Source organism: Jaculus jaculus, chromosome 3, assembly GCF_020740685.1.
Source record: "Jaculus jaculus isolate mJacJac1 chromosome 3, mJacJac1.mat.Y.cur, whole genome shotgun sequence".
NCBI classification, from domain to species: Eukaryota; Metazoa; Chordata; class Mammalia; order Rodentia; family Dipodidae; genus Jaculus; species Jaculus jaculus.
Genome location: NC_059104.1, coordinates 93,957,941 through 93,985,761, shown reverse-complemented (window position 1 = coordinate 93,985,761; position 27,821 = coordinate 93,957,941). Strand labels below are relative to the sequence as shown.

Below are 27,821 nucleotides of genomic sequence, written 5' to 3'. Positions count from 1 at the left end.
ACAAGAATATATCAGAAAGATCATTCATCCTGACCAAGTAGGCTTTATCCCAGAGATGTAGGGATGATTCAATATATGTAAATCTATAAATGTAATACATTATATAATGGATTGAAGGACAAAAATCACATGATCATCTCATTAGATGCAGAGAAAGCATTCGACAAAATCCAACATCCCTTCATGATAAAAGTCCTACAGAGACTGGGAATAGAAGGAACATATCTCAATATAATAAGAGCTATTTATGACAAGCCTACAGCCAACATATTACTACATAAGGAAAAACTGGAAGCTTTTCCACTAAAATCAGGAACAAGACAAGGGTGTCCACTGTCCCCACTTTTATTTAATATAGTTCTGGAAGTCTTAGCCATAGCAATAAGGCAAGAGTCACACATAAAAGGGATACAAATTGGAAAGGAAGAAATCAAGTTATCATTATTTGCAGATGACATGATTCTATACATAAAGAACCCTAAAGACTCTACTAGCAAACTGTTAGAGCTGATTAAAACCTACAGCCATGTAGCAGGATACAAAATAAATACACAGAAATCAGTAGCCTTCATATATGCTAACAACAAACACACAGAGGATGAAATCAGAGAATCACTCCCATTCACAATTGCATCAAAAAAAAAATAAATAAATAAAGTACCTTGGAATAAACCTAACCAAAGAAGTAAAGAATCTCTACAATGAGAACTTTAAAATTCTCAAGCACGAAATTGCAGAAGACACTAGAAAGTGGAAAAACAACCATTGTTCCTGGATTGGAAGAATCAATATTGTGAAATGGCAATCTTGCCAAAAGTAATCTACACATTTAATGCAACCCCTATCAAAATTCCAATGACACTCTTCATGGAAATAGAAAAAACAATCCAAAAATTCATTTGGAATCACAAAAAACCTCGAATATCTAAAATAATACTGAGCAACAAAAATCAGGCTGGTGGTATCACCATACCTGATTTTAACCTATACTACAGAGCCATAGTAACAAAAACAGCGTGGTACTGGCACAAAAACAGACATGTAGATCAATGGAACAGAATAGAGGACCCAGATGTAAGCCCAAGTAGCTATAGCCACCTGATATTCGATAAAAATGCCAAAAACACTCATTGGAGAAAAGACAGCCTCTTCAGCAAATGATGTTGGGAAAACTGGATATATATCTGTAGAAGGATGAAAATAGATTCTTCTCTTTCTCCATGCACAAGAATTAAGTCCAAATGGATTAAAGACCTTAACATCAGACATGAAACTCTAAAACTGCTAGAGGAAAAAGTAGGGGAAACCCTTCAACATATTGGTCTTGGCAAAGACTTTCTGAATACAACCCCAATTGCTCAGGCAATAAAACCACAGATTAATCACGGGGACCTCATGAAATTACAAAGATTTTGCACTGCAAAGGACACAGTGAAAAAAGCAAAGAGGCAACCTACAGAATAGGAAAAAATCTTCGCCAGCTATATATCTGATAGAGGATTCATATCTAGGATATACAAAGAACTCAAAAAGTTAAATAATAAGGAATCAAACAAGCCAATCAAAAAATGGGCTATGGAGCTAAATAGAGAGTTCTCAAAGGAAGAAATACGAATGGCATATAAGCATCTAAAAAGATGTTCTACGTCACTAGTCATCAGGGAAATGCAGATTAAAACTACATTGAGATTCCATCTCACTCCTGTCAGACTGGCCACCATCATGAAAACAAATGATCGTAAGTGTTGGCGGGGATGTGGAAAAAAAGGAACCCTTCTACACTGCTGGTGGGAATGCAATCTGGTCCAGCCATTGTGGAAATCAGTGTGGAGGTTCCTAAAACAGCTAAAGATTGATCTACCATATGACCCAGCTATAGCACTCCTAGGCATATATCCTAAGGACTCATCTCATTTCATTAGAGGTACGTGCTCAACCATGTTTATTGCTGCTCAATTTATAATAGCTGGGAAATGGAACCAGCCTAGATGTCCCTCAACTGATGAGTGGATAATGAAGATGTGGCACATTTATACAATGGAGTCCTACTCAGCAGTAAAGAAAAATGAAGTTATGGAATTTGCAGAAAAATGGATGGACCTGGAAAGGATTATACTAAGTGAGGTAACCCAGGCCCAGAAAGCCAAGCGCCACATGTTCTCCCTCATATGTGGATCCTAGCTACAGATGATTGGGCTTCTTCGTGAGGAGGAAAATACTTAGTAGCAGAGGCCAGTAAGTTAAAAACAGACATAAAGGGAAGAGAAAGGAAGGGAGGAGGATACTTAATAGGTTGATATTGTATATATGTAATTACAATGATTGTAATGGGGAGGTAATATGATGGAGAATGGAATTTCAAATGGGAAAGTGTGGGCGTGGGGAGGGAGGGAATTACCATGGGATATATTTTGTAATCATGGCAAATGTTAATAAAAATTTAAAAAAAAATAAATTTAAAAAAAGTTAAATAATAAGGAATCAAATAAGCCAATCAAAAACTGGGCTATGGAGCTAAACAGAGCATTCTCAAAGGAAGAAATACGAATGGCATATAAGCATCTAAAAAAATGTTCTATGTCACTAGTCATCAGGGAAATGCAGATTAAAACTACATTGAGATTCCATCTCACTCCTGTCAGATTGGCCACCATCATGAAAACAAAGGATCATAAATGTTGGCGGGGATGTGGAAAAAGAGGAACCCTTCTACACTGCTGGTGGGAATGCAATCTGGTCTAGCCATTGTGGAAATCAATGTGGAGGTTCCTAAAACAGCTAAAGATTGATCTACCATATGACCCAGCTATAGCACTCCTAGGCATATATCCTAAGGACTCATCTCATTTCCTTAGAAGTACGTGCTCAACCATGTTTATTGCTGCTCAATTTATAATAGCTGGGAAATGGAACCAGCCTAGATGTCCCTCAACTGATGAGTGGATAATGAAGATGTGGCACATTTATACAATGGAGTCCTACTCAGCGGTAAAGAAAAATGAAGTTATGGAATTTGCAGAAAAATGGATGGATCTGGAAAGGATTATGCTAAGTGAGGTAACCCAGGCCCAGAAAGCCAAGCACCACATGTTCTCCCTCATATGTGGATCCTAGCTACAGATGATTGGGCTTCTGCATGAGAAGGAAAATAACTTAGTGGCAGAAGCCAGTAAGTTAAAAAGGAGACATAAACGGTAGAGAAAGGAAGCGAGGAGGGTACTTAATAGGTTGGTATTGTATATATGTAAGTACAATGATTGAGATGGGGAGGTAATATGATGGAGAATGGAATTTCAAAGAGGAAAATGCGGGGTGGGGGAGGGTTTTACCATGGAAAATTTTTTATAATCATGGAAAATATTAATAAAAATTGTGAAAAGATAAAAAAAAAGGTTATGGCCTTCCAGTGGCCCCCTCCCTTGATTTGAACTTTGGTGTGTGTGGTCGGGGGAGGTCTCTCTGGAATCCTCTCATTGCTGCTTGCATACACATGAGTGGCTTCCCCTTTCACACAGCCTGGCTTGTCTTGTTCTGGATGGTTTTTCTGCTTGCCTCTGCTTTATAGCTTTGGGGTAACTTCTCATTTTGATTACATACATGATTTTCCTCTGGTCTCTGATCTACCACACGGGTGCTCTCACTAACTCCAGGCCTGCTACCTGTGTAATTTCCTTAAACTCAGGGTAATCATGAGTGTAATTCTCTTCATTACTTGTTTCTCCTCTGAATCTCTGGGTCTCTGCTTTAGTATTTTCCCTCTTTAGGAAAGCACGTGGCAGATGCCGTGTGTATTCTTTCCCTACATAGACATGTAAGTTCTGCCCTCCACAGGCTTGTGGCTCTACTCGTTTTCCCCCCAGAAACCTCAGTTTCTCTTAAGTGAACTTTAAAAACTATGCAATGTTTCCATATGAGAGCATGTTTCCTAAATCCCACAACTTGTAATTTCTCCCTTAAATAAACCCCATGGTTGGTGATTTCCCTCTAAATAAACTTAACAATTCATCGCTTATCCTTCTTGAGTCCATCTTTATTGATTCTTTATTAATGGTAGGACAGAATCAAAACTCAGAATTCATCAATTCTGGGAGATCCCTCCTGAATCCTGCATCATAAGTAGGACGCATCATCACGAAAGGTGAGCTCTGTTGATCCCGATTCTTTCTGGTGACCACAGCCTCAGCCAGGGACCTTGGAGGATGGCCAAGGAAGGGAAGAGGATGGAGTGGAAGGGAAACAGGATCACAAGGCAGGGACACTGTGGAAACCTTCTGGTTGGATGAGAGACAGACCTCAGGCACTGCCATTTGAACTTCGGTAGGTCACAAGCCAGAACTCAGGTTCAGCAGAGCAGGACCATGACCTCTGCCTTCCAGGTATGGTGTCCTCATCTCAGGAAGTGACCGTCACATCATCTCTGTCCTGGCTTCTGCTGCATGGCAGGCCTTTAAAGCCAGGAAGAGAAAGCTGCAGGCCTTTAATCCCAGTACTCAGCACTCCGGGGGCAGACGTAGGAGGAGCACCATGAGTTCAAGGCCAGCCTGAGACTACAAAGTGAATTGCAGGTCAGCCTGGAGTAGAGAGAGACTCTGCCTCGCAAGACCTAAATAATAAATAAATAACTAATAAAACACCAGGAAGAGAGCCTGGCATGGTGGTGCTCACTTTAGTTCCAGCACTCTGGAAGCTGAGATAAGAGGCAGAGGTAGAAGGATTGCTGTGAGTTTGAGGCCAGCCTGGGGCTACAGAGTGAGTTCTAGGTAAGTGGGCTAGAGTGGGAGCCTACCTTGGAAAACAAGCATACAAAACAAACAGAAAACAGGGAGAGGCAGGGGGTTGTCTTGTCACTCTTGGTTTCCTCCTGCAATGGGAAAAGCGTCCCTGCTCCTTCCTCCTCCTCACACTCTGAATCCCAGCCCTCCCTCCTTCCTCAGAGGCCTCCCTCCCTGGGTCAAATGATCCCTTGCTTCATCTTTCACCTCTCTCTTTCCTGCTTCCTGCCTAACTTGTTGCTTCAATAATCAGACTTTTTTTTCCCTTTGAGGCAGGGTCTCCTTGTAGTCCAGGCTAACTTAGAACTCACTGTGTAGCTCAGGCTAGCCTCAAACGCACAGCAATCTTCCAACCTCAGCTTCCCAAGCGCTGACACCTGACTAGAGCCTGTGGCTTCTCTAGCCCAGGCTGATCTGAAATTCACCTAGCAGTTCAAGCTGGCCTCAAACTCAAACCAGCCCTTCTGCCTCAGCCTCCCAAGCGGTGTGCTTACAGGTGGATATCACCACAGCCAGTACAGGACAATTTCTGGCTAGCACCCTCCTCCCCAGCAGTTCCCAACCTGGACACTCGGGCTGTGATGCAATCGGCTGTGCTGTGCGTCACTCACCGTCAGTGAAACCGGCCAGCCCTCTCCGCCTGTCTAGGTAAGACGGATTCGTCATCCTCCCTCCAGTCGTTGCCCCACGCCCTGGTGCTTCTCCATCTCCTGTGATCCGTCCCCATCCATATTTCTCAGGGAGCCAAACCTTCCATGCGCTCTCTTGCCATATGCTTTTTGTTTCCTGGGTTTCCAGAGGGCAGGGACGGTGTCTGTGACCCCTCTAGCTCCTAGTGTGTGGTCTCAGTTGGTACTGGATGGATGGGAGCGTGGCTACTGTCTTCTATGTGTGTGGCTGCTGAAAAGGCATAGAGCCTGGCAGCTTTAAAGGACAGTGAGGGAGGAAACACATTTTTTGTTGTTGTTGATTTTTGAGGTAGGGTCTCACTTTAGCTCAGGCTGACCTGGAATTCTCTATGTAGTCTCAGGGTGGCCTCGAGCTCTCGGTGATCCTCCTACCTCTGCCTCCTGAGTGCTGGGATTAAAGGCATGCGCCACCACGCCCGGCGGAAACACATTTTAACACACAGACATTTAGCAGGAAGGACAGCCTCTTGTCAAGCAGGAACAAGGAGGCCACACAGAACCCACATCTCCGCTTGCCAGGAACTGGGGCCCTGAGCTGGGCTTCCTCTGCCCACAGCCAGTACTCTGGGAGTCCTCAGAATCAGCAGCGGTCACACACCCAACTCCCACAAGAGGGCGCGCTGGGGCTAGACATGCCAGAGAGCGGCAGCGGACTGAAGATACCCTGGTCTGAAGAGGTCGGGGAGGGCCAGGAAAAGGCTGGTTGAAACAGGGCTCTGTGGAAAGTATGATTAGAGAGGCTTACCTCAGGCCCAACACAAGCTTTAAGGTCCAAAAACTTGGGTGGGGGCTGGAGAGATGGCTTAGCAGTTAAGGATGCTTGCCTGCAAAGCCTGATGGCCTGGGTTTGATTCCCTAGTATCTACTTAAAGCGGATGCACAAAGTGGCGCATCCTCTGGAGTTTGTTGGCACTGGCTGAAGGCCCTGGCATACCCATTCTCTCTTCTATTTCTCTCTGCTTGTAAATAAACAAATAAAATATTTAAAAGAGAAAAAAGTTGGTCGGAATACAGTTGCTATGATGCTGTTCTTCAATTAAATACGTATTTTTCCATCTATCATTCGAAACCTCGCATGGCAAAATGGGCTATGAACTTGTGTGTACCCCCACAGTTAACATGGGTGAGGGGTGGATGTCGGCATGGGCTTGGGGGAGAGACCAGAAAGAGGGCTTGGGAGGACATAGCTCTGTGCCCTCGCTCCGTGTCCTTTGCTATTTGTTCCCTAGACACAACTGCCCGATCCAGGTTCCCAGAACGCCTCTCGCTTTGTCACCCTGGCACTGTCCCCTCCACCCACCTGCAACATGCCTCCTGGCAATGATGCCATCAAGTTTACTCAGAGGTGTGATTCAAAACAGACCTGGAAGTCCTTCTGTGTTTTTTTTTTTTTTTCCTGAGGGGGAGGGAGACTGAGCTTGGATTCATTGGCTTTGATGACCCTAAGGCAAGGAGTGACCCCCCCCAACCTGCACCCCCACACTCTGGGCCCGGCAGCCCATCTGGCAGGAGGAAGGAGCTAGAAGAGACTTGTTGCTTGGTAGCCTTCCAGGACGCCTTGCTCTCCACCCTTCTCCCAGCCCTGACAACTCAATCCAGCTGACGGGACAGGAAACGGGAGTGCAGCAGGCTGACAGCCAAAAGGGCCATTTCCCCCTCTGGGGAGAAAATAGGTCTGGGGGCAGCCACACCTAGCACCCCCATCCGCCAGAGCTGCAGGCCACTTCCCAGCCCACGCGTTAGGAAGGTGGGCTTGACTCTGATGGCCTTTGACCTTGGTGTGAGAGAAACTGATCAAGTCCGGAGGGAGCCAGCAGGAGCTAGTGTGGGGCCTCAGCCCAGGGGTGTGCGGGTCAGATGTCACAGCAGGAGGACCCAGGAAGAGGTCAGAGTGATCACCATTTCAGACCAACGCATCCTAAAGGAAGGCTCTGGCTCTTTCTAAAAAAAGAACCCTTCAGCTGTTGAGTGAATGAGAGGTAATTTGCATTGTATTTACATTTCATTTGCATATCACTCTTTTGATGTCCAAAGGCACTGAAATTTCCTGCCTTTGCTTCTTTTTCCCTATCTTTCCCGCACCCATGGCAGCCTCCTCTCTCTGCCTCTTCCCCATGGTTTTTCCTCTCTCCTGCTAACTGAGGTAGGAGTCCCAGGCCTGGGACCTTTCCTCCCAAGCCTGAACTACGAATACTGGACATGGGATAGGATCTCAATCCAGTTCATCTAGTTGAAATAATTATCAAGCAAACTAGAGGGCCAGGGCATAGGATTGTCTAGCCCTCCTCCTTACATCCACCCAGGAAGGTTCTAGACTGGCAAGCCTGAGTCTAAACCCAAATGCCACCCTCTACTGGCTATGTTAATCTCCCTGGACCTCATTTTCTCCATAGATTGTACTTTTCATCTAAAGAAATAGTGACTTAAAAATTTTTTATTATTGTTATTTATTTGTTTTTGAGGAAGGAGGGGAAAGAAATTGAGAAAGAGAGAGAGTGAGTGAGTGAGTATGGGCACTCCAGGGCCCCTGCCACTGCAAATGAACTCCAGACGTATGCACCACTTTGTACATCTGGCTTTACATGGGTACTGGGGGATCAAAGCCAGGCCATCAGGCTTTGCAAGCAAGTCCTTTTAACTGCTGAACCATCTTCTCAGCCCAGTGGTAACTTTAAAACATTTTTTAAATTTTTTATTAGATATGGACATATTTAGTATGTAAACAACACATGTTGGTACCATCCTTTCCCTCCTCCCTGCCCCTTTTCTGAGGAGGTCTTCCTCTTTGGGGATGCAGGTCAACCCCATGGCAATTGTGAGTCATGTATCATAGGGGAGAAGAGGCAATGTCTTTGTGCAAAATGTCCCAACTTGTGGCTCTAACAATCCTTCTGCCCTCTCTTCCACAGAATTTCCTGAGCCATGCTGGGAGCATTTTAAGTGTACTTCAGTGATGGGCACTTAGGTGACTCTGGATCTCTGCGTTAGTAGGTGTTGAGTGTTCTTAGTATCTTTCTCCATCACCCTTGTGCTGATATCAGATTCACTAAGAGAGCAATATTCTTGCTCATTTCCCCAGTTCCTCTGTGGTTTCAGCTGGGGCCAGGCTGGAGTGCACTGGGTCATTTATCTCCTCAGGACCTGTTCCCATCTGAAAAAGAGAAGCAGATTCTCCAATGAAGAGTGAAGTCAGTGCCAGTTAAATGGGATAACCATTATTAATTTAGAGAGAACTTAAAGGGTGTAGACCCTTATAGTCCAACATTAGCGGGAGCTTGACAACAGAAAGCAGAATAATTATCTGGATATGATTCTGACTTGTTTTCCAGTTCCAGATATGGTTTCCTTTCCACTGAGCAGATCTGTTAGCCAATCCAAGAGCAGTTGGTTACCCACCATGGCTGAGTGTCATTATTGCACTTGTGTGAGCATCATGTCAGGCTGTTTGCTTCTGAGTCGCTTAGATTTTGAATTGCTTGGCTTAGTGGTTAAGGCGCTTGCCAGTGACGCCTAAGGCCCTGAGTTTGATTCTCCAGATCCCACATAAGCCAGATGCATGTGGTAGTGGCACATGTATCTGGAGTTTGTTTGCAGTGGCTAGAGGCCCTGATGTACCCATTTTCTCCCACTCTCCCTCTCTCTCTCTTTCTCTCATAAATAAATAAAAATAAAATATAAAAAAATTGCCAGTAGTAACTTTTAAAAAATGGCTTGTGTTCAGCCATTTTTGTTCATTTTTTGTTCATTTGTGTTCAGTGAAGGAAGGAACAACAGGTCATATTCACCAACCTCTCCGCGCCCCACTCCATCCACCTCCCTCCTTCACATCCCACGTTTGAAGCCCAAAGCTTTGCTTCCAACTATGAACTTCCCCTTCTTAGTGTCTTCCTCTCCAAGGCTGCCCCCATATCCAAGTGGCTTTTGGGCATCACATACAAACTTTTCTTGCTTCTGGAAAACTCAAGCCCTGAGAAATCAAGGTGACTTTGCACACACACACAAAAAAAAGTGTAACACGTCCTAGATCAGATGGTCAGAGAACCAGACCCTGCGTGCACATGACCATGCAAATATATGCAAATAGAGATATGAAAATCACAAGCACACGGGGGTATATAGTCTTTGTGCAGGCCTTTCTCTAGGATAATGGCAGCTGAGTGCAGTTGAAGATAAGAAATAGAGCTCAGGGATAAGCCAGTCCAGGAGTGGGAGAGGAGAGGAAAAGAACAAATGCAAGGAAAAGAGGGGACAGATTGAGAGTGTCGTGACAGGGACTCCTGGGGTCACTTAGGTCTCTCAAAGCCTTTGCTGGTCGCTTTCCCAGACCCGAAGAAACAAAACACAGTCCTTTCTTGCCAAGAGAGGGAGGTGGCTATGGCTGGGGGCGGGCAGTTTGCCTGGCACTGAAGATGCACTTAAGCCCTTCTTACTCCTCCACTTGGCACCCACTGAACCCCTTACACCTTCAGATGCCTGCTGTGCCCAGCCCTGCTCTAGGCCCTGGAGGCAACAGAATGAAGCAGCCAGAGAGTAAACAACCAGGAGGTAGGCTAAGAACAGGTCCACTTAACCCACCACAAAGGCTGTTAGGAACGTTGAAGGGTGGTAGCAGTTCAGCGAAGCACAGATCACATCACGTCCACCTTTTTTTCCCTGCTAGAGATCAAGCCCAGGGTTTTACTGCTGGGGTAGGGATAGAGTTCAGTGGTAGAGCCTTTGTGTAGCACACATGAGTCCCAAAGTTCAGCACCCAGTGCCAAAAGAAAGAGAGAAAGAAAGAGAGAAAGGAAGAAAGGAAGAAGGAAAGAAAAGGAGTGGATGGGGGGAAGCTTTACCACTGAAACATACCCCCAGCACCAAATCACTTCACATAAAATGAGGGTTCATTTGAACTGCACATTAGAGGGAACAGAGAGCAGCACTTTGGAATAAGAGGTCAGATACTTGACAGTGGCTGCTTAATTTGGCAAGTTAAACATCTCAAGCCTCAATTTTCCCATCTGTGAAATGAAAATAATGGTACTAGTTACAAGTTTGTATATCCATTACGTGCAGGAGGATCAAGAGTTCAAGGCCTGGGCCACATAAGGAGACATTGCTACAAAGACAGAAGAGGAGCCTACGGAGACAGCTCTGTCAGGAAAGTGCTTGAGCACAGGAAATGTCAGGTGTGGTGGTGCATGCCTGTGATCCCAGAGCTGGGAAGGTGGGCACACAGGAATCACTGAGGCTCTCTGGCCAGCCAGACTAGCCTCCTTTCTGAGCGTCCTGCCAAGGAGAGACCCTGTCTCAAAGGAGGTAGACAGTGCTCCTGAGGATGACACCTAAGCTTACCCTCTAGCCTCCACATACACACCCACATGCACACATTAAAAATTGCAGTGGGGTAGGACCAGAGAAATTGCTCAGTGGTTAAGGTGCTTGCCTGCAAAGCCTAATGACCCAGGTCTCCAGTATCCAACATAAAGCCAGATGCACAAAGTGGTGCATGTGTCTGGAGTTTGTTTGCAGTCACTGGAGACCCTGGCAGATCCATTCTCTCTCTTTCTCTTTCTCTGCTTGCAAATAAATAATATATGTTCTTTTTTTTTTTTAATTGTAAAGGATTTGGGAGATGCTCAGTGCCTAAAAGTGCTTGCTGCATAAGCTCAACAACTGGGATTTGGATCTTCAGCACCCATGGAAAGCCTGACATGTCTATAGCAACAGAAGGCAGAGTTAGGAGAATCCCAGAGCTCAAGGGCCAGCTTGACTGGCATCTGCTAAGACAAACAAGAAGGACCCTGTCCCAAATAAGGTGGAAGGTGAGGACCCATACCCATACTGTCCTCCACATGTGTGTTATGGCACACACACACACACCCACACACACCCCAAATTTTTTTATTTATTTATTTATTTATTTATTTATTTTGATTATTAGATATGGACATATTTCACACCAAATATTTTTAGAGCAGAGGGGGCTCAATGGTTAGAGACCTATCCTTGCAAGTGTGAGGCCTTAGTTTTGTTCTCACAGCACAGCAAAACAAACAATAACAGTAGTAATGGCATTAAAGATGCGTTTCATAAAGTTGATCATTCAGCTCCTTGCCTGGTCCCATAGTGAAAACATCCTCAGTGCTAGATATTATGGGGTGGGTATTCCAGCTGGAACAAGACCTAGAGGCAGAAAAGCCCAGGACCTGTCCTGCGGCCAGGAAAATTGGACTTGGGGGCACGTGGTGACAGATTGACAGAAGCTCTGCCCTCCTGTGTGCCCGGGGCTGGCAACGTGTGTATGCAGGAGGTCCTGGGGCCTCAGCATCCACCTGGAGAGGAAAGGAGTCCCTCCCGGTGCTCGGGGAAGCATTAGGATGGGAGTCCCGAGACCAGGCCTCAGCCAGGCTCCACCCCTGGGAAGTTGTGGACTTTCGAACAGGTCACTTCCCAGCTCTGGACGCTGTCTCTCACAAGTTCTGGCGCTGGTAAATAATCCTATCTCCATCTCTCTATGGAGCCGGCAGCAATCCGGGATTCCCAGTTGCTCTGGAAAATGTGGGAAGAAACTGGGGTCGCCTAGGCTCCCCACACTGTTGAGATCAAGCCACAGGGGCTAGGAGAGCTCCGTCACTTCCTTAGCCCAGACAGATGCCAGTTATTAGCACCTGCCCCGTTTTACAGATTCGTAAACTGAGGTCAGGGAGGTGAAGAACGTCCTTGCAGCCACAAGGCTGGTAAACGGTTGAGAGGTAGGATTCCAAGGCTTCTGAAAACACTCCCAGCTCTCTGCGAGGCTGCTTCTCCCGGGAGCCCATCCAGGCGGATGCCAGGGGTTCTCCACAAAGGGCAAACTGCCCCATGAGTCTGGGGCGCAGAGGGTGTGGTGGGGAGGGGCCCCCAGGCAGAGTCCCGACAGCAGACAGGTGTTCCGCAGGGTCGGGCCCCGCCCCGGCAGCACCAAGACCCCCTCGCGGGCCCCCAGCTCCACGTATGCAAATCGCTGTTTTGCATGGGCCCGGGGCCAGGCGCGGGGGCCCTGCCAGGGGGCGTGGCCGGGGCCCCCGCCCGGTGCCGCGTGCTCACCTGGGGAGTGTGGCAATCCTGGCCGCCGAGTGTGGCCCGGGCCGGCCGGAGCAGCGGAGCGCGCGACCCAGGCGGTGACGGCTCCTGCAGCGGCTCCGTCCCGCGGCGGCGGCGGCCGGGGGGTCCGAGGAAGGAGACCCTGGCTTCCCCGGGGACCCGGCTGGGGCAGACGCGCGGGGGCTGGGGGGGCGCTGGCTTTGGCCCCGCCTGGGGCAGGATGGTGAATCTGGAGCCCATGCACACAGGTGAGGGCCGGAGGGCGGGAGGTGACAGGTGGCACTGCTCGCGGGACCGGGCCCAAGAGGGGGACGCGGCGGCGGCTGGGGCGAGGGGCTCGTTTTGCCAGTGGCCAGGAGAGGGCGGTGTGGATAGCGGGTCGTCGAGAGCCGGCGTGGGGGCTTGACGGAAGAAGTTTGGGATTAGGGAATTTGGGAGGAGGGAGGAAGGGATCGTGGGGCTCCCGGAGCCCCGGATCTGGGGAGGAGTGGGCAGGTGCGTGGGTCTTGGGTGTGCGGTAGCGCCGGGAGTCCCATGAGGTTGCAGGAGATGGGTGGTTTGCTCACTCAGCCAGGGTGTGTACCTGGGCGTGCATACGTGTACCCACATGCTGCATGTTTGGTGCCGGGGCATCTGTGTGACATGTAGGCAAAGTGGGCACTGGGGGAAGGGGGCTTAGGAGAAGTGGATGTGGCGGGGCCAGCGCAGAGCACACCTGGGTCAGATGCCATGCCACACGTGCATTGATGAGGGCCTGCGCCGGCATGTGTCTGCGTGTCAGGAGTGTCTGCCTGTCCCGGGGGGTGTTGGGAGAGGAGGTGGAGCAGAGACCCCATGGGGGACTGAGAGTACCTGCACCACGTGTGTTCCAGATGTGTTTGAGTACGTGGGAGGCGTGTCCATTCCCGTCCTCCCCTCTCCCGGAGTATTCTGTGGGCTCAGTGCATGGTGGGTCTGTGTCTGGAAGGAGGTAGTGACAGGCACATCCTCTGAGTCCTGTACCCCGTAACCTCCTTCCTGAGGAACAGGTACCCTGAGGCGGAAAAGCATGGTCAAGTTGGCTTCCTCAACAGGGACGAAAGAGAAGTGGTGTGGAGTGACCCATGTCCTCCAGTCGCCCTGCTGATCCCTCTATCCACAGCGGGGCTAGGGCAGGAAGTACTGGGTTTGGTGATGGAGTGAGGGTTGATGTTCTGCTAAGCTGTCTGAGGACCTGCTCAAAAAAACAGACTCAAGGTGGTGGTGGTGGGGGCAACAAAACTGCACCTAGCCCAGTGTGGTGGTCTTTAATCCCAGCACTCAGGAGGCACAGGTAGGAGGACTGCCATGAGTTCGAGGCCAGCCTGAGACTATATAGTGAATTCCAGGTCAGCCTGGGCTACAGCGAGACCTTACTTTGGTGAGGGGTGTGGGGACTTTCCTAGACAGCCCCCCAGTCATCACCTTGCCTCTTCCAGTTTGCAGCACCCAGTCATCTTTCTTTAGGGTTTCAAGGTTTCCCAGGGGGTTCTGCTGCTTCCTCTAGAAGATCAGGGAGAGCACAGAGAGGGAGGACATGGTGGTGGGGAAGAAGAAGGAGGAAGAGGAGGAGGAGGAGACAGCTCTCCTGACCTATGCCGAGGAGCAGAGCAGGTTGACTCTTCCTGCTCTTACCAATTCTGGAAACAGCACAGGGACGCCAGGGTGCCTAGTTCCACCAACGCCCTTTCCCAACAGGGCTGAATGCAAGGTTGGCTACCTGACTGGTGCTGGTGCCCAGCGCCTGGCTCCCCAGCACATTCCAGGAAGGGCTAGGTGAGGCCAAAGGAACCATCCAACTGGGTGTCATCCAGTGTCTTAAGGAAAAGTCTGTTTCCAGATCTGTGGCACCAGTGTGGAACTGGGAATGCCTGGTTTAGGTCCCCTGGTGGTCTTTCTTCCCATCAGGAAGGCTGTTGTTGAGATGGGAATGAATCTTCTCCAGAGGTGGCCGAGCAGAGGGTAGGAAGTTCTCAAAGAACAAGAGCAGGGATTTCCTGGGGGGTTTCCACCTCCCTGTCTACTGGAGGCTTCTGCTCAGACAAGTGGTAGGAGATAGGACAGCTGGTCCTGGCAGAGCTTCAGGCTAAGAGCTGGAGACATCTGATAGAGAACGGGAGAGGGGTGAGGCTGGGGGAAAAAAAACAAAACACAAAGGTCCAGGCACACACTACTCTCCCATGCCAGCCCTCGCTAATGCTCCTCAGAAGGCTGAACAACTCCTGCACCCTGCGTCAGTGGTGGAAGCTGAGGTGGGGTGTTCCTTGGGGCGGGAGCTCATGCACTTTCATGGGAATTACTTGATTCACCTCTCCAGATGCCTTGCCCCCCTCTCAGGTGTGTTTGTTTGTTTGTTTGTTTGGCTTTTTTTTTAACAATTTTTTTTTTTATTTTTAAATTTGAGAGCGACAGACACAGAGAGAAAGACAGATAGAGGGAGAGAGAGAGAATGGGCGCGCCAGGGCTTCCAGCCTCGGCAAACGAACTCCAGACGCGTGCGCCCCCTTGTGCATCTGGCTAACGTGGGACCTGGGGAACCGAGGTCCTTAGGCTTCACAGGCAAGCGCTTAACCGCTAAGCCATCTCTCCAGCCCTTGGTTGGCTTTTTTTTTAGCCAGCTTCCCTCAGGAACATGGAGCCTCCTTCCAGGTCTCGGAGTCTTGACTGCTCTGTGGTGTCGGCTTGCCTTCAGTGACACACGCAGGGTCTCTCGGTTTGGGACTCTCTGCTGTGCTGCCTTTTCAGTTTGAGGTCTCCTCTGGTGTTACTTGGTTTTGTTTGTTTGTTTGTTTGTTTGTTTTGATATATAGTCTTGCTACATAATCCACACTGACCTCAGACTTGAAGGAATCCTGCCGAGCCTCCCCTGTGTTGGGATTGGGGTTACAAGCCACCGTGCCTGGTTTTCAAGGTCTTCTTTGTGGGGTCTTTCAGAATGAGCCTTGCGTACTGAAATGTAGGGCTCACACTGAAATGTCAGGGAGGGAGGGGAGTTCCCTCTTTCCTCTATAATATTGTCTGATTACAAATCTCTTGGATTCTCTTATGGAAATTTGATCTGAGTTCCACACTGGGTGACTTAAGTAATCACATCTCCCGCTTATTCTCAAAGACCAGAGCTTCTCTTGGGAATTCCCAGTTCTGTGCCCTTGGGGATATGCCTCCCTTGTTTCCTGGAACAGTTTGGGTACAGAAGGAGGACAGGACCCATGCTTGCTTGCTCCTGGATCCCCGCTCAAGCCACCTCATGCAGCTGCTGAGCCAGTGGCATCCCTATACCCTGATGACTGGTGTACTAGCCATGATTCGGGTCTGCCACAGCCTCCACACTGATACTTATGGAACCTCCCTCGCTCCAGAACAAGCCCAAGGCCTTGGGTTTCCCAGCCAGAGTTCCCCACTCCCAGGCTCAAAACAGGCCTGCAAAAGTCAAGAGCTAGAGCCGGCATGGTGGCGCATGCCTTTAATCCCAGCACTCGGGAGGCAGAGGTAGGAGGATCGCCATGAGTTCAAGGCCACCCTGGGACTACAGAGTGAATTCCAGGTCACCCTGAGCTGGAGTGAAACCCTACCTCGAAAACAAACAAACCAACCAAAAAAAAAAAAAAGTCAAGAGCTAGTCAAGCAAATAGGCAGGAAAAGAAGACACAGAGCAAACAGTGTGAAGCCAGCTAGAGGGGGCACCTGGACGACTCCAGGTCCTTTTCTACGTGTTTCTCACTGTTCACTGTTCCCCACTAGGGTTGGAAGAAGGGGCGACTGAGTGTCCCACGCCTGAGTCAGCTGGGACTCAGGAATGCCATTTGGATTGAAAGGCCTGATGGGGGGAAGGAGAAGCGGACAAGAAAAGTCCGTTTCTGGAGAGTTAGGTGTTGGCTAGCTCATAAGTGGGACTGATGGGTCCTGGGAAGTCCCCCTTATGAAAGTGCTCCCCAAAGGCACTTACATGAGAAAAGAATCCAGAGGCAAGGACAAGACAGGAGGAGAAAGGAGGTGGGACCTCTGTTCTCCTAGAGTACCCTAAACTCAATTGAACATCTAGCCTGCTTGAGAAGGAGGCACACTGCTTTAGGGTACTAGTGTTCCAAATGTTACGGGGGTACCAGGAGTACCAGGCCAGCTTCGGGCCACGATGGTGCCAAGTAAGGCAGGTGAGGGTCTGTGTGTGTGGCATCTGCACTCTTAACCTGCACAGCTGAGCCTCCCCAGGGAAGGGAGGGTGGCTGAGAAGGCCAACTCAGACAGGCTGAGATAAGAACACCGTGAGCCTGCCCCACCCTCCGTCTGTTTCTCTCACCCCTGCAAGAAGTGTTGTCCGACAGGTGAGGGGTTACAGCCAGCGTCTCAGCGAGTTTCGGTGTTGACCCACATTTAGGCTGAGACCCAAGTGCTTGTTCCACCCATCACCCTCAGACTCGCACCCAGCAAGAACAGGTTCCCGGTATCTGAGCATCCTGGAGAGTGAGGGAAGTTTGCAGCTGCTCTCAGCTTCCACTCCCTGCCCAAGCCTGGAGAGTTTTGCTGTTGCCAGGGCATGGCAGCGTGGGCAGCGTCGTATGTCTTCAGAAGTGACTTTCGACAGGCTGAAGACTTCTCCACAAGTTCATTGAAAGGATGTGCGAGATGGTTGCTGGGTACACTTGAAGTGATGGAGGGAAGGGGTGAATGGAGGAACATTTGGGAGACAGGAAGCATTAAGCCTGGCCTTGTGTGCAGGCCTATACTCCAGCTACTCCTGGAAGGCTGAGGCAAGAGGATCACAAAGTCCAGGCCTGCACCGCCAGACTCTGGTTGGCACCTTAGCTTGGCACCATCTCTCAAGCTTTTCCTGTCCCTGTGACTGCTTTGCCACAGCTGCCTGTGGTGATGGAGAGCCATGATGAGGATGAGGTGGGGGTGGACACTCATATTTAAGCCCGTGCATATAGTAGGTGTCCACCTTATTTTCGTTCATTACTTCATTTATTCTTCATATTGACTGAAGGAGGTGATTGTTATTTCTGGTTTTAGATGAAAAAAATCCACATACACATATATGGCAAGCGTGATGGCCTGAATTAAACTGGGACTCACCTACTGCCAAAACCCATGCTCTGAATTCCAGTTCTACTGTAGTAGGTTCATACCACTCGAGGGATAGAACTTCTGCCCAGCTCCTTCCCTGCAGGCTCTGACTGGAGCTTTTCTGGGCACCATGGAGGAATTCCTGTGGTGAAGTGTCCCTAGGCTCAGCTGTTGAGCACAGCCCAGCACCATACTGGGACAAAGCAAAGCCTACTTCTGCCATGGCATGAAGTAAGCAAGGGCCCATATGTTAGTTCAGCATACAGCAAGGCAGGCTCTTCAGGAAGGTCCAAACTACAGCAGGAAGGGCTGAGAGTCAAGAAACACCTCCTAAACCGGGTGTGGTAGTTCATGTCTTTAATCCCAGCACTTGGGAGGCAGAGGTAGGAGTATAGCCATGAGTTCGAGGCCACCCTGAGACTACATATGAATTCCAGGTCAACCTGAGCTAGAGTGAGACCCTACCTCGAAAAACCAAAAAAAAAAAAAAAAAAAAAAAAGATCTATATGCATAGTTGAGGGGGAAGGGCATCAGGTGTGGTCTTGGGTATTCTTGAGTGTTTTCAAAATAAATGCCCTTACCCTGTCCCCTACCTCTGGTATCCTCATCTCTGCCTTGCTTGGTACTGCAGTCACTATACTCAGAGGTGTCAATCTCTGTACATCAGTGTCCTAAAAAGAAAACTGGGGCTTTTTTCCTCCCTTCTTTTCCTGGAGCAGAGGTCCACCCCTTTCTTTCCCTCATTCTGAACATCCCCAGACCTAGGATGTCCACCTTGCCAACTGCCTGATTATCTGATGCAAATTAAAACTGCCTCCTTGACAGGGATTGGCTGGGGAACCTCATATGCAAATGAATTTACCAAGACTATCTGGCTTAAAAGAGTTTAAGTGCTGCTCTAGAGAAGAGGGTGGAATGAGGGGGGTCCGCATGATTTGAATAAAATATTATCTGTCTTTAATTTGGGATTTGGGTGGTTCAATAAGGAGAGAAGCCCGGAAGGAGAGAGAGTGAGTTCAGAGTTGCCTCTTTCCTTCCTTCTGCTGACAGAGAGGAGGCTTGGGGCCTGCTAGGTGGTAGCAGCTGCCTGTGAGAGATAAATGTTTAGGTTCTGCAATGAAGCAGGGTGAAGAGGCCAGAGTGGCAGCGTTGGGGCCAGAGCATCCAAGCAGTAGAATATTTATAAGCTTGGGGGGGTCACAAATTCCCCTCTTCTTTGGCCTACCAAGACTCCTTGACTCTCTTTCCCCTTCTCTTTGTACTGGAGGGTGGCATGGGGCCTAGGGTAGGTCTCAGCAGGCCACCTCTTTCTCACTGAGCAAGGGAGAGGAGTAGGGGTGAAGGGGGAAAGCCTCAAAGGACAGAGGGCGACAAGGGAGTTTAAGGTTGATCCCCAGACAGTGCAATGACCCCTGAGAACCAGGCAGAACTAGGGACAAAAGGTGAGAAGAGCAAACTTTGAATAAAGGTCACTTTTACCTCCTAGGGTAGAATTGTGTAGAGTAGGAAGGGAAAGAAGGATCTTTCTTATGCTACTTGATTTTTATTTATTACTTGTTATTTTTTGAGTGAGGATCGCCCTCTCTGTGCAGCCCAGGCTGACCTTAACCTCATGACTCTCACGCCTTACCTCCTGATTGCTAGGATTACAGGCATATGCCACCACACCCCACTTTCTGTGCAAGTATAAGGAAATAAAATAAATTCTTCCAATCCCAAAAGAAATGAAGGTTTGGGATAGGAAGGGTCCCCCAGTTGGCCCCAAGGCACTTCCCTTTGTTAAATTGTATCAACTGAGTCTCAGTAATAGCAGGAGGTAGTAATGAATAATAATAATTTTTTTCAAAAAAGGCGAGAGACACTTCAGCAGCAGTGAGAAAGGGGAAAAGAGAGGCAAGGAGCCTAGGCAAGCCCAAGAGGAGGGGCTTCATGCCCCCCGAGCTTATAAATATTCTAATGGCTGTGTGCTCTGGAACCAGGAATTTGAAAGTCTGCTGGTTGATGTAATTACACATTCATCTTTGCTCTTTAGTTCAAGCCACATATGTCATAGCAAGAAAAACTGTGACCTGTTATTAAGATCAGTTGTATCTTCCCTGCAGAGATCAAGATGAGCGGGGGCGTAGCAGATTCTACGGATGCTGCTCGTGGCACTTTCAGCCAGGTGGAGCCAGGTGAGGTGTTCTCTTCGTTGGGGGTATGGACAGGCAAGCAGGGGGCGGCGGGCAGGTCTGGAAACTGCTCAGCAATGTGGTATCTCTTCTTACGTGGTTATTCAGCCAGGCAGACCCCAAAACTAGCTCTTAGGACGTGAGGGGCTTCTCTAGAGATGTGCTGTGTGACTCTGGAGCTTTGCAATAGTAAATATTGGTCTCCACAGGCCAAGCCCCTGGAACTAGGCCAGGAAGGAGTCAGATCATTAGAAACAAACCAAAAATGGAAGTCACAGGGGCCATGCCCACTTACAGTGCCTTCTGCCTCTGAGTCTCGTAACTCCCTTTCCTTCTCCTCCCTCATCTCCCTCCCCCTCCTCTTCCTCTTTGTATTAGGAATTGAACACAGAGCCCTTAGGATGCTAGGTAAAGGCTCTACCATTGAACCACATATTAGCCCTTCATTTTATTTGAAGGCAGGCTTATGCTAAATTGCCCAGACTGGACTTAAACTCACTCTGCAACCTAGGCTGTCTTCAGGCTGGAGATCCTCCTGCCTCAGCTTCCTAGGCAGTGGGGTTTACAGGTGTGTGACTCACTTCTTAATGCCAACAACCCTAGAAGAAGAAGCAGATTGTGTTGCTAGCCACTGATAGGGTAGATGGGACCAGGGTCTTTTCACCCCAGATTTTCAACAGTCCTTCTGTGGAGATTAAGAAAACAGGCCTGCTTGTAAGTGTCAAGCTCTTGATTATTGGGTATGTGGCTGGTAGATACGCTCAGAGAGGAAGGGATTGGTGTTTAAACATGACTTTGCTTTGGAAATTGAAAAGTTTCACTGCTCTTTCTTGTTACCACCATAGCCCAAACCTTGTTCTGAAACTCTATGTAATTAAAAAGAACTTAAAGAAAGATAAGTAGAAATCATCACACCACCAGATAGCTTTAATAGCATTCCAACAAGGCCTCAATTAGGCTTTCATCTGGATCATTAGAGACACAGAAATTAGAAAGGAAAGGAATCGATGTCCCCTAGAACTAAAATTTTTTGTTTTCAAATCTTCTGTAGCATTCTAGTTTCAGTCTTTTTCCCCCCTTTTGAGATAGGGTCTAGCCAAGGCCGGCCTGAATCTCACACTGTAGTCCCAGGCTGGCTTCAAACTCATAGCCATCCTGCTGCTGCCTCTGCCTCCTGTGTGCTGGGATTAAAGTGTAGGACACCACACCCGGCTCTGGTTTCATTCTTAAAGCTAAACGAGCGAAGGTCAGGCATAAGACAGTAGGGAGGATCTGTGTGCTCATCTGCAGGACACACTTGCCACAAACTTTTCTGCTTCCCAGTTTACTGTTGAAGCAATGTCTAGTTGCATGGGTAGCAATAAACATAGACCGAAAGCCCTTACATTTCACTGTGTGCGAAGGCAGAGCTGGACAGTGCAGGCTGTGGACCAGTTGCACCCCCTTTTCAGGGTCCTTTCCACCCCTGGTACTGAAGACTGAGCCCAGAGACATGCACATGCCAACCAAGCATCCTTGGCCTATTACTATTAAGTCCAGGCTTTGCCAAGTTTTCAAACTGGCCTCGAGCTCTCCCTGTAGCCCAGGCAGACCTTTGACTTGCAGTCCCCCTGCCTCAGCCTCCCAAGTAGCAAGCATCACACACCTGCTCCAGCCGCCCCAGCTTTAGTTGTTGTATTTAGTCGTTGTTTAGTTGTTGGTTGTATTTTTTTTTTTTAAATTTTATTTATTTATTTGAGAGCGACAGAGACAGAGAGAAAGACAGAGGGAGAGAGAGAGAGAGAGAGAATGGGCGTGCCAGGGCTTCCAGCCACTGCAAACGAACTCCAGACACGTGCGCCCCCTTGTGCATCTGGCTAACGTGGGACCTGGGGAACCGAGCCTCGAACCGGGGTCCTTAGGCTTCACAGGCAAGCGCTTAACCGCTAAGCCATCTCTCCAGCCCTGTTGGTTGTATTTGTGTGACTGAGGTCTGCGGAGGAGGGCCTCTGTTCTTAATTGAAAAGAAACTTCCCTTCAATCATCAGAAGGTGGGATGAGCTAGCTGGAGGGTACTGGGTGCCCACACTAATGCTCTTCTCTGGAGAAGAATCCAGCACCGGGGTCCTGGACAGGTTGAGCTGTCCATTCTTGGAAGCAAGTTTGTTCACCTGGACCCTATGGACAGGACACAACTGGGCAGTGTCCACCTGGATAACAAGCATTCTTAGCAATGGCCCTGGGGCTTTCAGGGGAGCAGTGTGTGGAGTGAGAATGAACCACGCAGAACCCTGACAGTGGACAAGAGGGGAGCTGCAATCATGGTAGAATGCCAGAAAAACTAATGTTTTATGGGCAGTCTGAGCAAATACTAAACACTTATCTAGGCCTGTGGGAGCTACATCCAGTGCAGATTAAGGAAGAGAGAAACCAGAGATAAGCGAGGACCTTCAGAATCTGACATCCAGGGATACAGCCAACAGACTACGTGACCATACCCAGTCATGTTGCCTCCTTAGGAGGCAGAATTTTTTTTTTTCTTGGTTTTTCGAGGTAGGGTCTTGCTCTAGCTCAGGCTGACCTGGAATTCGCTATGTAGTCTCAGGGTGGCCTTGAACTCATGGCGATACTCCTACCTCTGCCTCCCAAGTGCTGTGATTAAAGGCGTGTGCCACCATGCTTGGCAGGAGGTAGGATTTTGAAGAACATGGATTTGAATCAGACCTGAGATAAAAGCTTACAAAGAAGTCAGGTATAGTGGTGTATGCCTGTAATAGCAACACTTAGGAAGCTGAGGTAGGAGGATTGCTGCTGTGAGTTGAGAGTTCAAGCCCAGCCTAGGCCACAGAAAGATTTCCAGACCAATATGGGCTATGTACTGAGACCTTGCCTACTTCCCTAAAAAAAAAAAAAAAAAAAAGCTTTCGGGCTGGAGAAATGGCTTAGCGGTTAAGCGGTTAAGTGCTTGCCTGTGAAGCCTAAGGACCCCAGTTCAAGGCTCGATTCCCCAGGACCCACGTTAGCCAGATGCACAAGGGGGCGCACGCATCTGGAATTCGTCTACAGTGGCTGGAAGCCCTGGCGTGCCCATTCTCTCTCTCTCTCTGCCTCTTTCTCTGTCGCTCTCAAATTAAAAAAAAAAAAAAAAAAAAAAAAAAAAAAAGCTTTCAAACAGACCTGCTTCCTGGCTTTATGACCAGGTCATTTATGTTAGTTCTGTGCTGAAGAAAATGGATGCATTCTCAGAGGGTGGTTTGAGGATTAGCTACAACGTCATTTACAGCCCATAGCACAGCTCAGTGCAACTTCACTACCTCTGATGGCGTTCTTCAGATTCTGTGGCTCTGTAACATGCAGAACGGACATCGCTGCTAGCTTGTGGACCACAGCTGGCTGGAGTGTTCTTTTCTCTTTCACCTGAGCTCGTGGCTCTCTGGAGGTTGGCTTTGCTCTGCTCTCCGATCAGGAAAGGATTCTGTGCGGCTTCTCCATGTCCAGGAGATAGTGATGTCTTTAACCTCTGGAACTTTACCACTCCTACGCTGCCCTTGGGGGCTCAGCTCCATGGCCCATAGCATCAATGCCTAGGTGATCCTCAAATTACTGCATACTTTTAAGGGGAAGAAAAAAGAAGTAGCTAATTAAAGTAGCCAAACTTCCTGGAAAGTCATTCTGACTCATTTTTTTTTTTTTTTAATACTGTGGAAGGCTTATTACCAGTTACAATGGTTACCAACTTGGTTTAATGGCGTCCTTTGAATTTTTAAAAGACATATTTACCTCCTCAGCAGGGTATGAATTAATGGGTGGTTTGTCTTGGGTTTTAAAGGAGCTATAAACAAAGATGACCTTAGAAAGCCCCTGCTCTGGAGAGCACCCTTGGTATTGTGTGAAATCCCCAAGGGCACTAGGGATGGGAGCTGGAAAAGGAAAGTGAGCTCTCCCAGGGCCCTCCAGGTCTCCCAGATAGTGGAGACCTAGCTGGGCTGCTCATCTTTCCCTTTCCCAAGACCTCAGAATGTCTTCTTGGCAATGGGAGGCACCAGAAGAAGGCTCTGGAACCCCCAGTCTGTACCCTTCCCCTACACACACCCCTCGACCACACACCCCAGAACACCACGTTCTTTTTCTCCTGATGAGCTTCTGGCTGCTGAGTAGGTCCCATGACCTCTCTCCCTGTTGTTACTAGCTCTTCACTCTTTATATTCACAATGTTGGGGATTGAACCTAGGGCCTCAGGTATAATAGGCAAGGACTCTACCACTGAACTATATCCCCATCCCTGTTTGTTTCTTAAGACAGGGTCTCAGTCTATAGCTCAAGTTGGCCTGGAATCACTATGTTGCTCAGACTGACCTTGAGCTCATGACAGTCTTTCTGCCTCAGCCCCCATCTTTTTCTATTCTCAATTAAGTGGTTGATAATATTGCCTTCTTCACCTATTTTTTTTTTTTTTTTTGTTTGTTTTCAAGGTAGGATCTCACTCTAGCCCAGGCTGACCTAGAATTTACTTTGGAGCTTCAGGGTGGCCTCAAACCCACCACAATCCTCCTCCCTCTGCCTTCCACGTGCTAGGATTAAAGGCATGCTCCACCACACCCAGTTCATTCACCTCTTAGGAGCCCCCCAGGCTGTAACTAACAGCCCCAACACTGGTGTAGCTGACCTGTGTGGTTTGGGATTATGCTGGTCATGTGTGACGTCAAACACAAAGGAAGAACAACCAGAGGTTTCAGAAGGAAGTAGGGGAGAGCTAGCAATGCTCCCTCAGCCCTGACACCCAGGTACATATGGCAGCATTGTGGACATTATCTCATTTCATCTGTACAAAGAGTATAGACATGGGCTGGAGAGATGGCTTAGCGGTTAAGCGCTTGCCTGTGAAGCCTAAGGACCCTGGCTCGAGGCTCAGTTCCCCAGGACCCACATTAGCCAGATACACAAAGGGGCGCATGTGTCTGGAGTTCGTTTGCAGAGGCTGGAAGCCCTGTCATGCCCATTCTCTCTCTCTCTCTCTCTCTCACTCTCTGCCTCTTACTCTCTCTGTCTGTCACTGTCAAATAAATAAATAAAAATAAACAACAAAAAAAGAGCATAGACATGATTAGCTCTGTTTTTGTAATGGGCTTCTCTCATTTTAACTGATGAGGAAATTGTAGCCAAGAGGAAGAAATGAACTTGTTTAGAACGAGGAGTCTAGCTCGCAAACGTGTGGCTCCTCAGGCTCTTGTCTTGTTTCGGCTCTGACCTCCCTGCATGTTTGGTTAGCATTTCGCTATGTGCGTTGTTATTTGCTTCTCTACAAAGGAGGGCTTTGGCTACCCAGTCTCACAGGTTCAAGTGCAAATTCTGCTCCCGCATCTGTCCCATCTGTTCAACATCCTGCAGGTGTGCCGAGGCTTCCCTGGCTAAGCTCTGGGCTAGCCCTTCCCCCAGCCCCTCCCAGTCCCTTGTCCCCAGGTTCCTGTTCAGCATTGTCTTCCAGGGCCTTCCCATCTTGCTCTGCATGGGCTCCAGTAGGTCCTTTTCTTAGAGCTAGCTAGTGGTATCATGCCCAGCATGTAGGAGCACAACTTTGCTGCATATATTGGGCTCAGGAATTAAGGAGTCCCTGTCCCCACAGCAGTGCAGCGATTCATGCTGGTGCAGATAGGGACAACAACTGTAAGCTAGTCATAAATGCATTCTGGAACACTCACATTAACAGTAAATGTCACCCCACTTTGCAGATGGGGAAACTGAGGCTGGCCATTGAAAAGAATGTTAACTTGGGCTGGAGAGATGGCTTAGCGGTTAAGCGCTTGCCTGTGAAGCCTAAGGACCCCGGTTTGAGGCTCAGTTCCCCAGGTCCCACGTTAGCCAGATGCACAAGGGGGCGCACGCGTCTGGAGTTCGTTTGCAGAGGCTGGAAGCCCTGGCGCGCCCATTCTCTCTCTCTCCCTCTATCTGTCTGTCTCTCTGTGTCTGTCACTCTCAAATAAATAAATAAAAAATTTTAAAAAAAAAGAAAAGAATGTTAACTGATATTCCCAAGGTCTCGCACCTAGCACATGACGTATTGAAGCTTGGATCTTTCTAGTGGCTTTCTACCTAAAGACGGTGGTGGGAAGACTGAGGGCCATCAGGGCAGAGGACACAAGAGAGTGACGGCATCAGAGTGGATGCCAGAATCATGAAAGGTGGCTTGGCAGAACTAGAGGGGTGTCTGGACCCAGTAGGAGGACTGGTCTAGCCTAAGACATGCCCCATGAGTCCAAGGCTTGCTGGTCAGGAGAGGAAGGTCAGAAATCAACTGCTGCTGATGGTGAACAGTGGAGGTGGCGGGGCTGACCTGGGAGAAAACTTCCTCCCCGTCCTTGAAGATCTACTGTCCATCAAGCTCTTTACACCCCCTTCTCCCAACCCATCTGGTCCTAGCTCAGGCTGACCTGGAATTCACTCTGTAGTCTCAGGGTGGCCTCAAACTCACGGCGATCCTCCTACCTCTGCCTCCCGAGTGCTGGGATTAAAGGCATGTGCCAGCACATCCGGCCCCCAGCCCTTTTTTTTTTTTTAATCTGGCCAGCAGGCTTTTCAGGCAAGCACCTTTAATCACTGAGCCATCTCCCTAACCCCCAGCTCGGTTGTAACTTGACCGAGGACATGGGTAAAGTTCTAAACCCAAATGATCACAGAGCCAGTGCCTTGGCACTCTTGCCTCACTCAGAAATCTAGAAGAACCAACTCTAGGAGGTGAGTCCAGGAGGAAAAAGGGGGACACTAGAAGTGAGAGAGAGTGCTGAACTTCTGTTGTTCATCCCTCTCCATCATGTCCTGTCTGTGAGACAGAAATACTAACATCTTGGGCTGGGGAGATGGCTTAGTGGTTAAGGCGCTTGCCTGCAAAACCAAAGGACCCAGGTTCCATTGCCCAGGGCCCATGTAAGCCAGATGAACAAGGCGGCACATGAGTCTGGGGTTTGTTTGTTGGAGGCACTTGTGTGCCCATTCCCTCTCTCTCTCTCTGTCTGTGTCACTCTTGCTCTCTCAAATAAATACATAAATAAAAATAAAAATATATAGAAAGAGAAAGACTAACAAGTTGTTCCCAGACTAGAAAGACAATGTAGCAGGCCGGATCTCTGAGGACTCCTTGTAGAAGTTCTCCACACTTGGCCTCAGCAACTCCCAATATGGCTTTCAACAGGGCGGGTGTGTGGATAAGGGAGGAACACTGAAGCTTAGAGAGGTCAGTGGGTCTTCTTAGACCTCAGAGGAAGAGTGGCGATGGCTCAGGACCAACCCCTTCTCCAACAAGAGTCTGCATATGTCTGGCCTCGTGCCCATCTCCATCCTCCTAAGTGCCCAAGGAACTTAGCTGAGAACTGTGGTCAAGAAGAGAGGTTCCAGACAGGACAAGGCACAAGGCTGTTGGGGATGAGAGTGGCTAGCAGGGTACCTAATAAAATGGTCCCACGGTGGCTGGGAGGACAGAAGAAATGCGGAAGTACTTGGAGGTGATGTTTCAGGAAGGTGCGGTAAAGATGCTCAGCTTGACACCTATTTCTAGCGAGCCTCCTGTGTGTGAGCATGCGTACACACAGCATTTCTGCCTGCGCTTGCATGGGAGAGGAGGGGCTGCATATGTAGCTCAGTGGTAGAACATTTGCCTGGCATACACAATACCCAGTTCTGCTCTCACCTCCACACCCTGCACCTCACCCCCAAAAGACAGTAGAATGGTTACATGAGAGTGGGTGTGAGAACATTTTGGAAAGAGCCCACCACCACATAAACCACTCATCACTACGTCATTACTAGTGGAAACACACTGTCATTGAGAGGCACAGGAAAAATGCCACGGATTTGTGTTTCCTTATAGAGGTGAGAGGTGGGGAGCTGCAGAAATCAGGCGAAGAGAAGGGCTGTGTGGTCCCGAAGCCTCAGCCTCAGTTTGTCCCTGTTTGATCTCCTCACATCGATGGAAGAACAGACTGAAGTCATGACCCTGCACAGGTCGCTGGGCACCTGGGACACAGTTCTGACGCTATGAAGATTCTGAGAGGACATCTACTCTGAGCTT

General features: G+C 48.7%; 1 protein-coding gene across 1 annotated transcript in view; it reads left to right on the top strand.

The window, feature by feature from the left end:
* Positions 1-14,081: 14,081 nt before the first annotated feature.
* Pou2f3 (POU class 2 homeobox 3) overlaps positions 14,082-27,821 on the top strand; it is a 110,791-nt gene continuing 97,051 nt past the window's right edge. Inside the window, exons 1-2 of the mRNA XM_045146059.1 lie at positions 14,082-14,277; positions 19,712-19,783. Of these exons, the coding sequence (XP_045001994.1) occupies positions 14,082-14,277; positions 19,712-19,783 (268 nt within the window). The remainder of the gene's footprint in view (positions 14,278-19,711; positions 19,784-27,821) is intronic.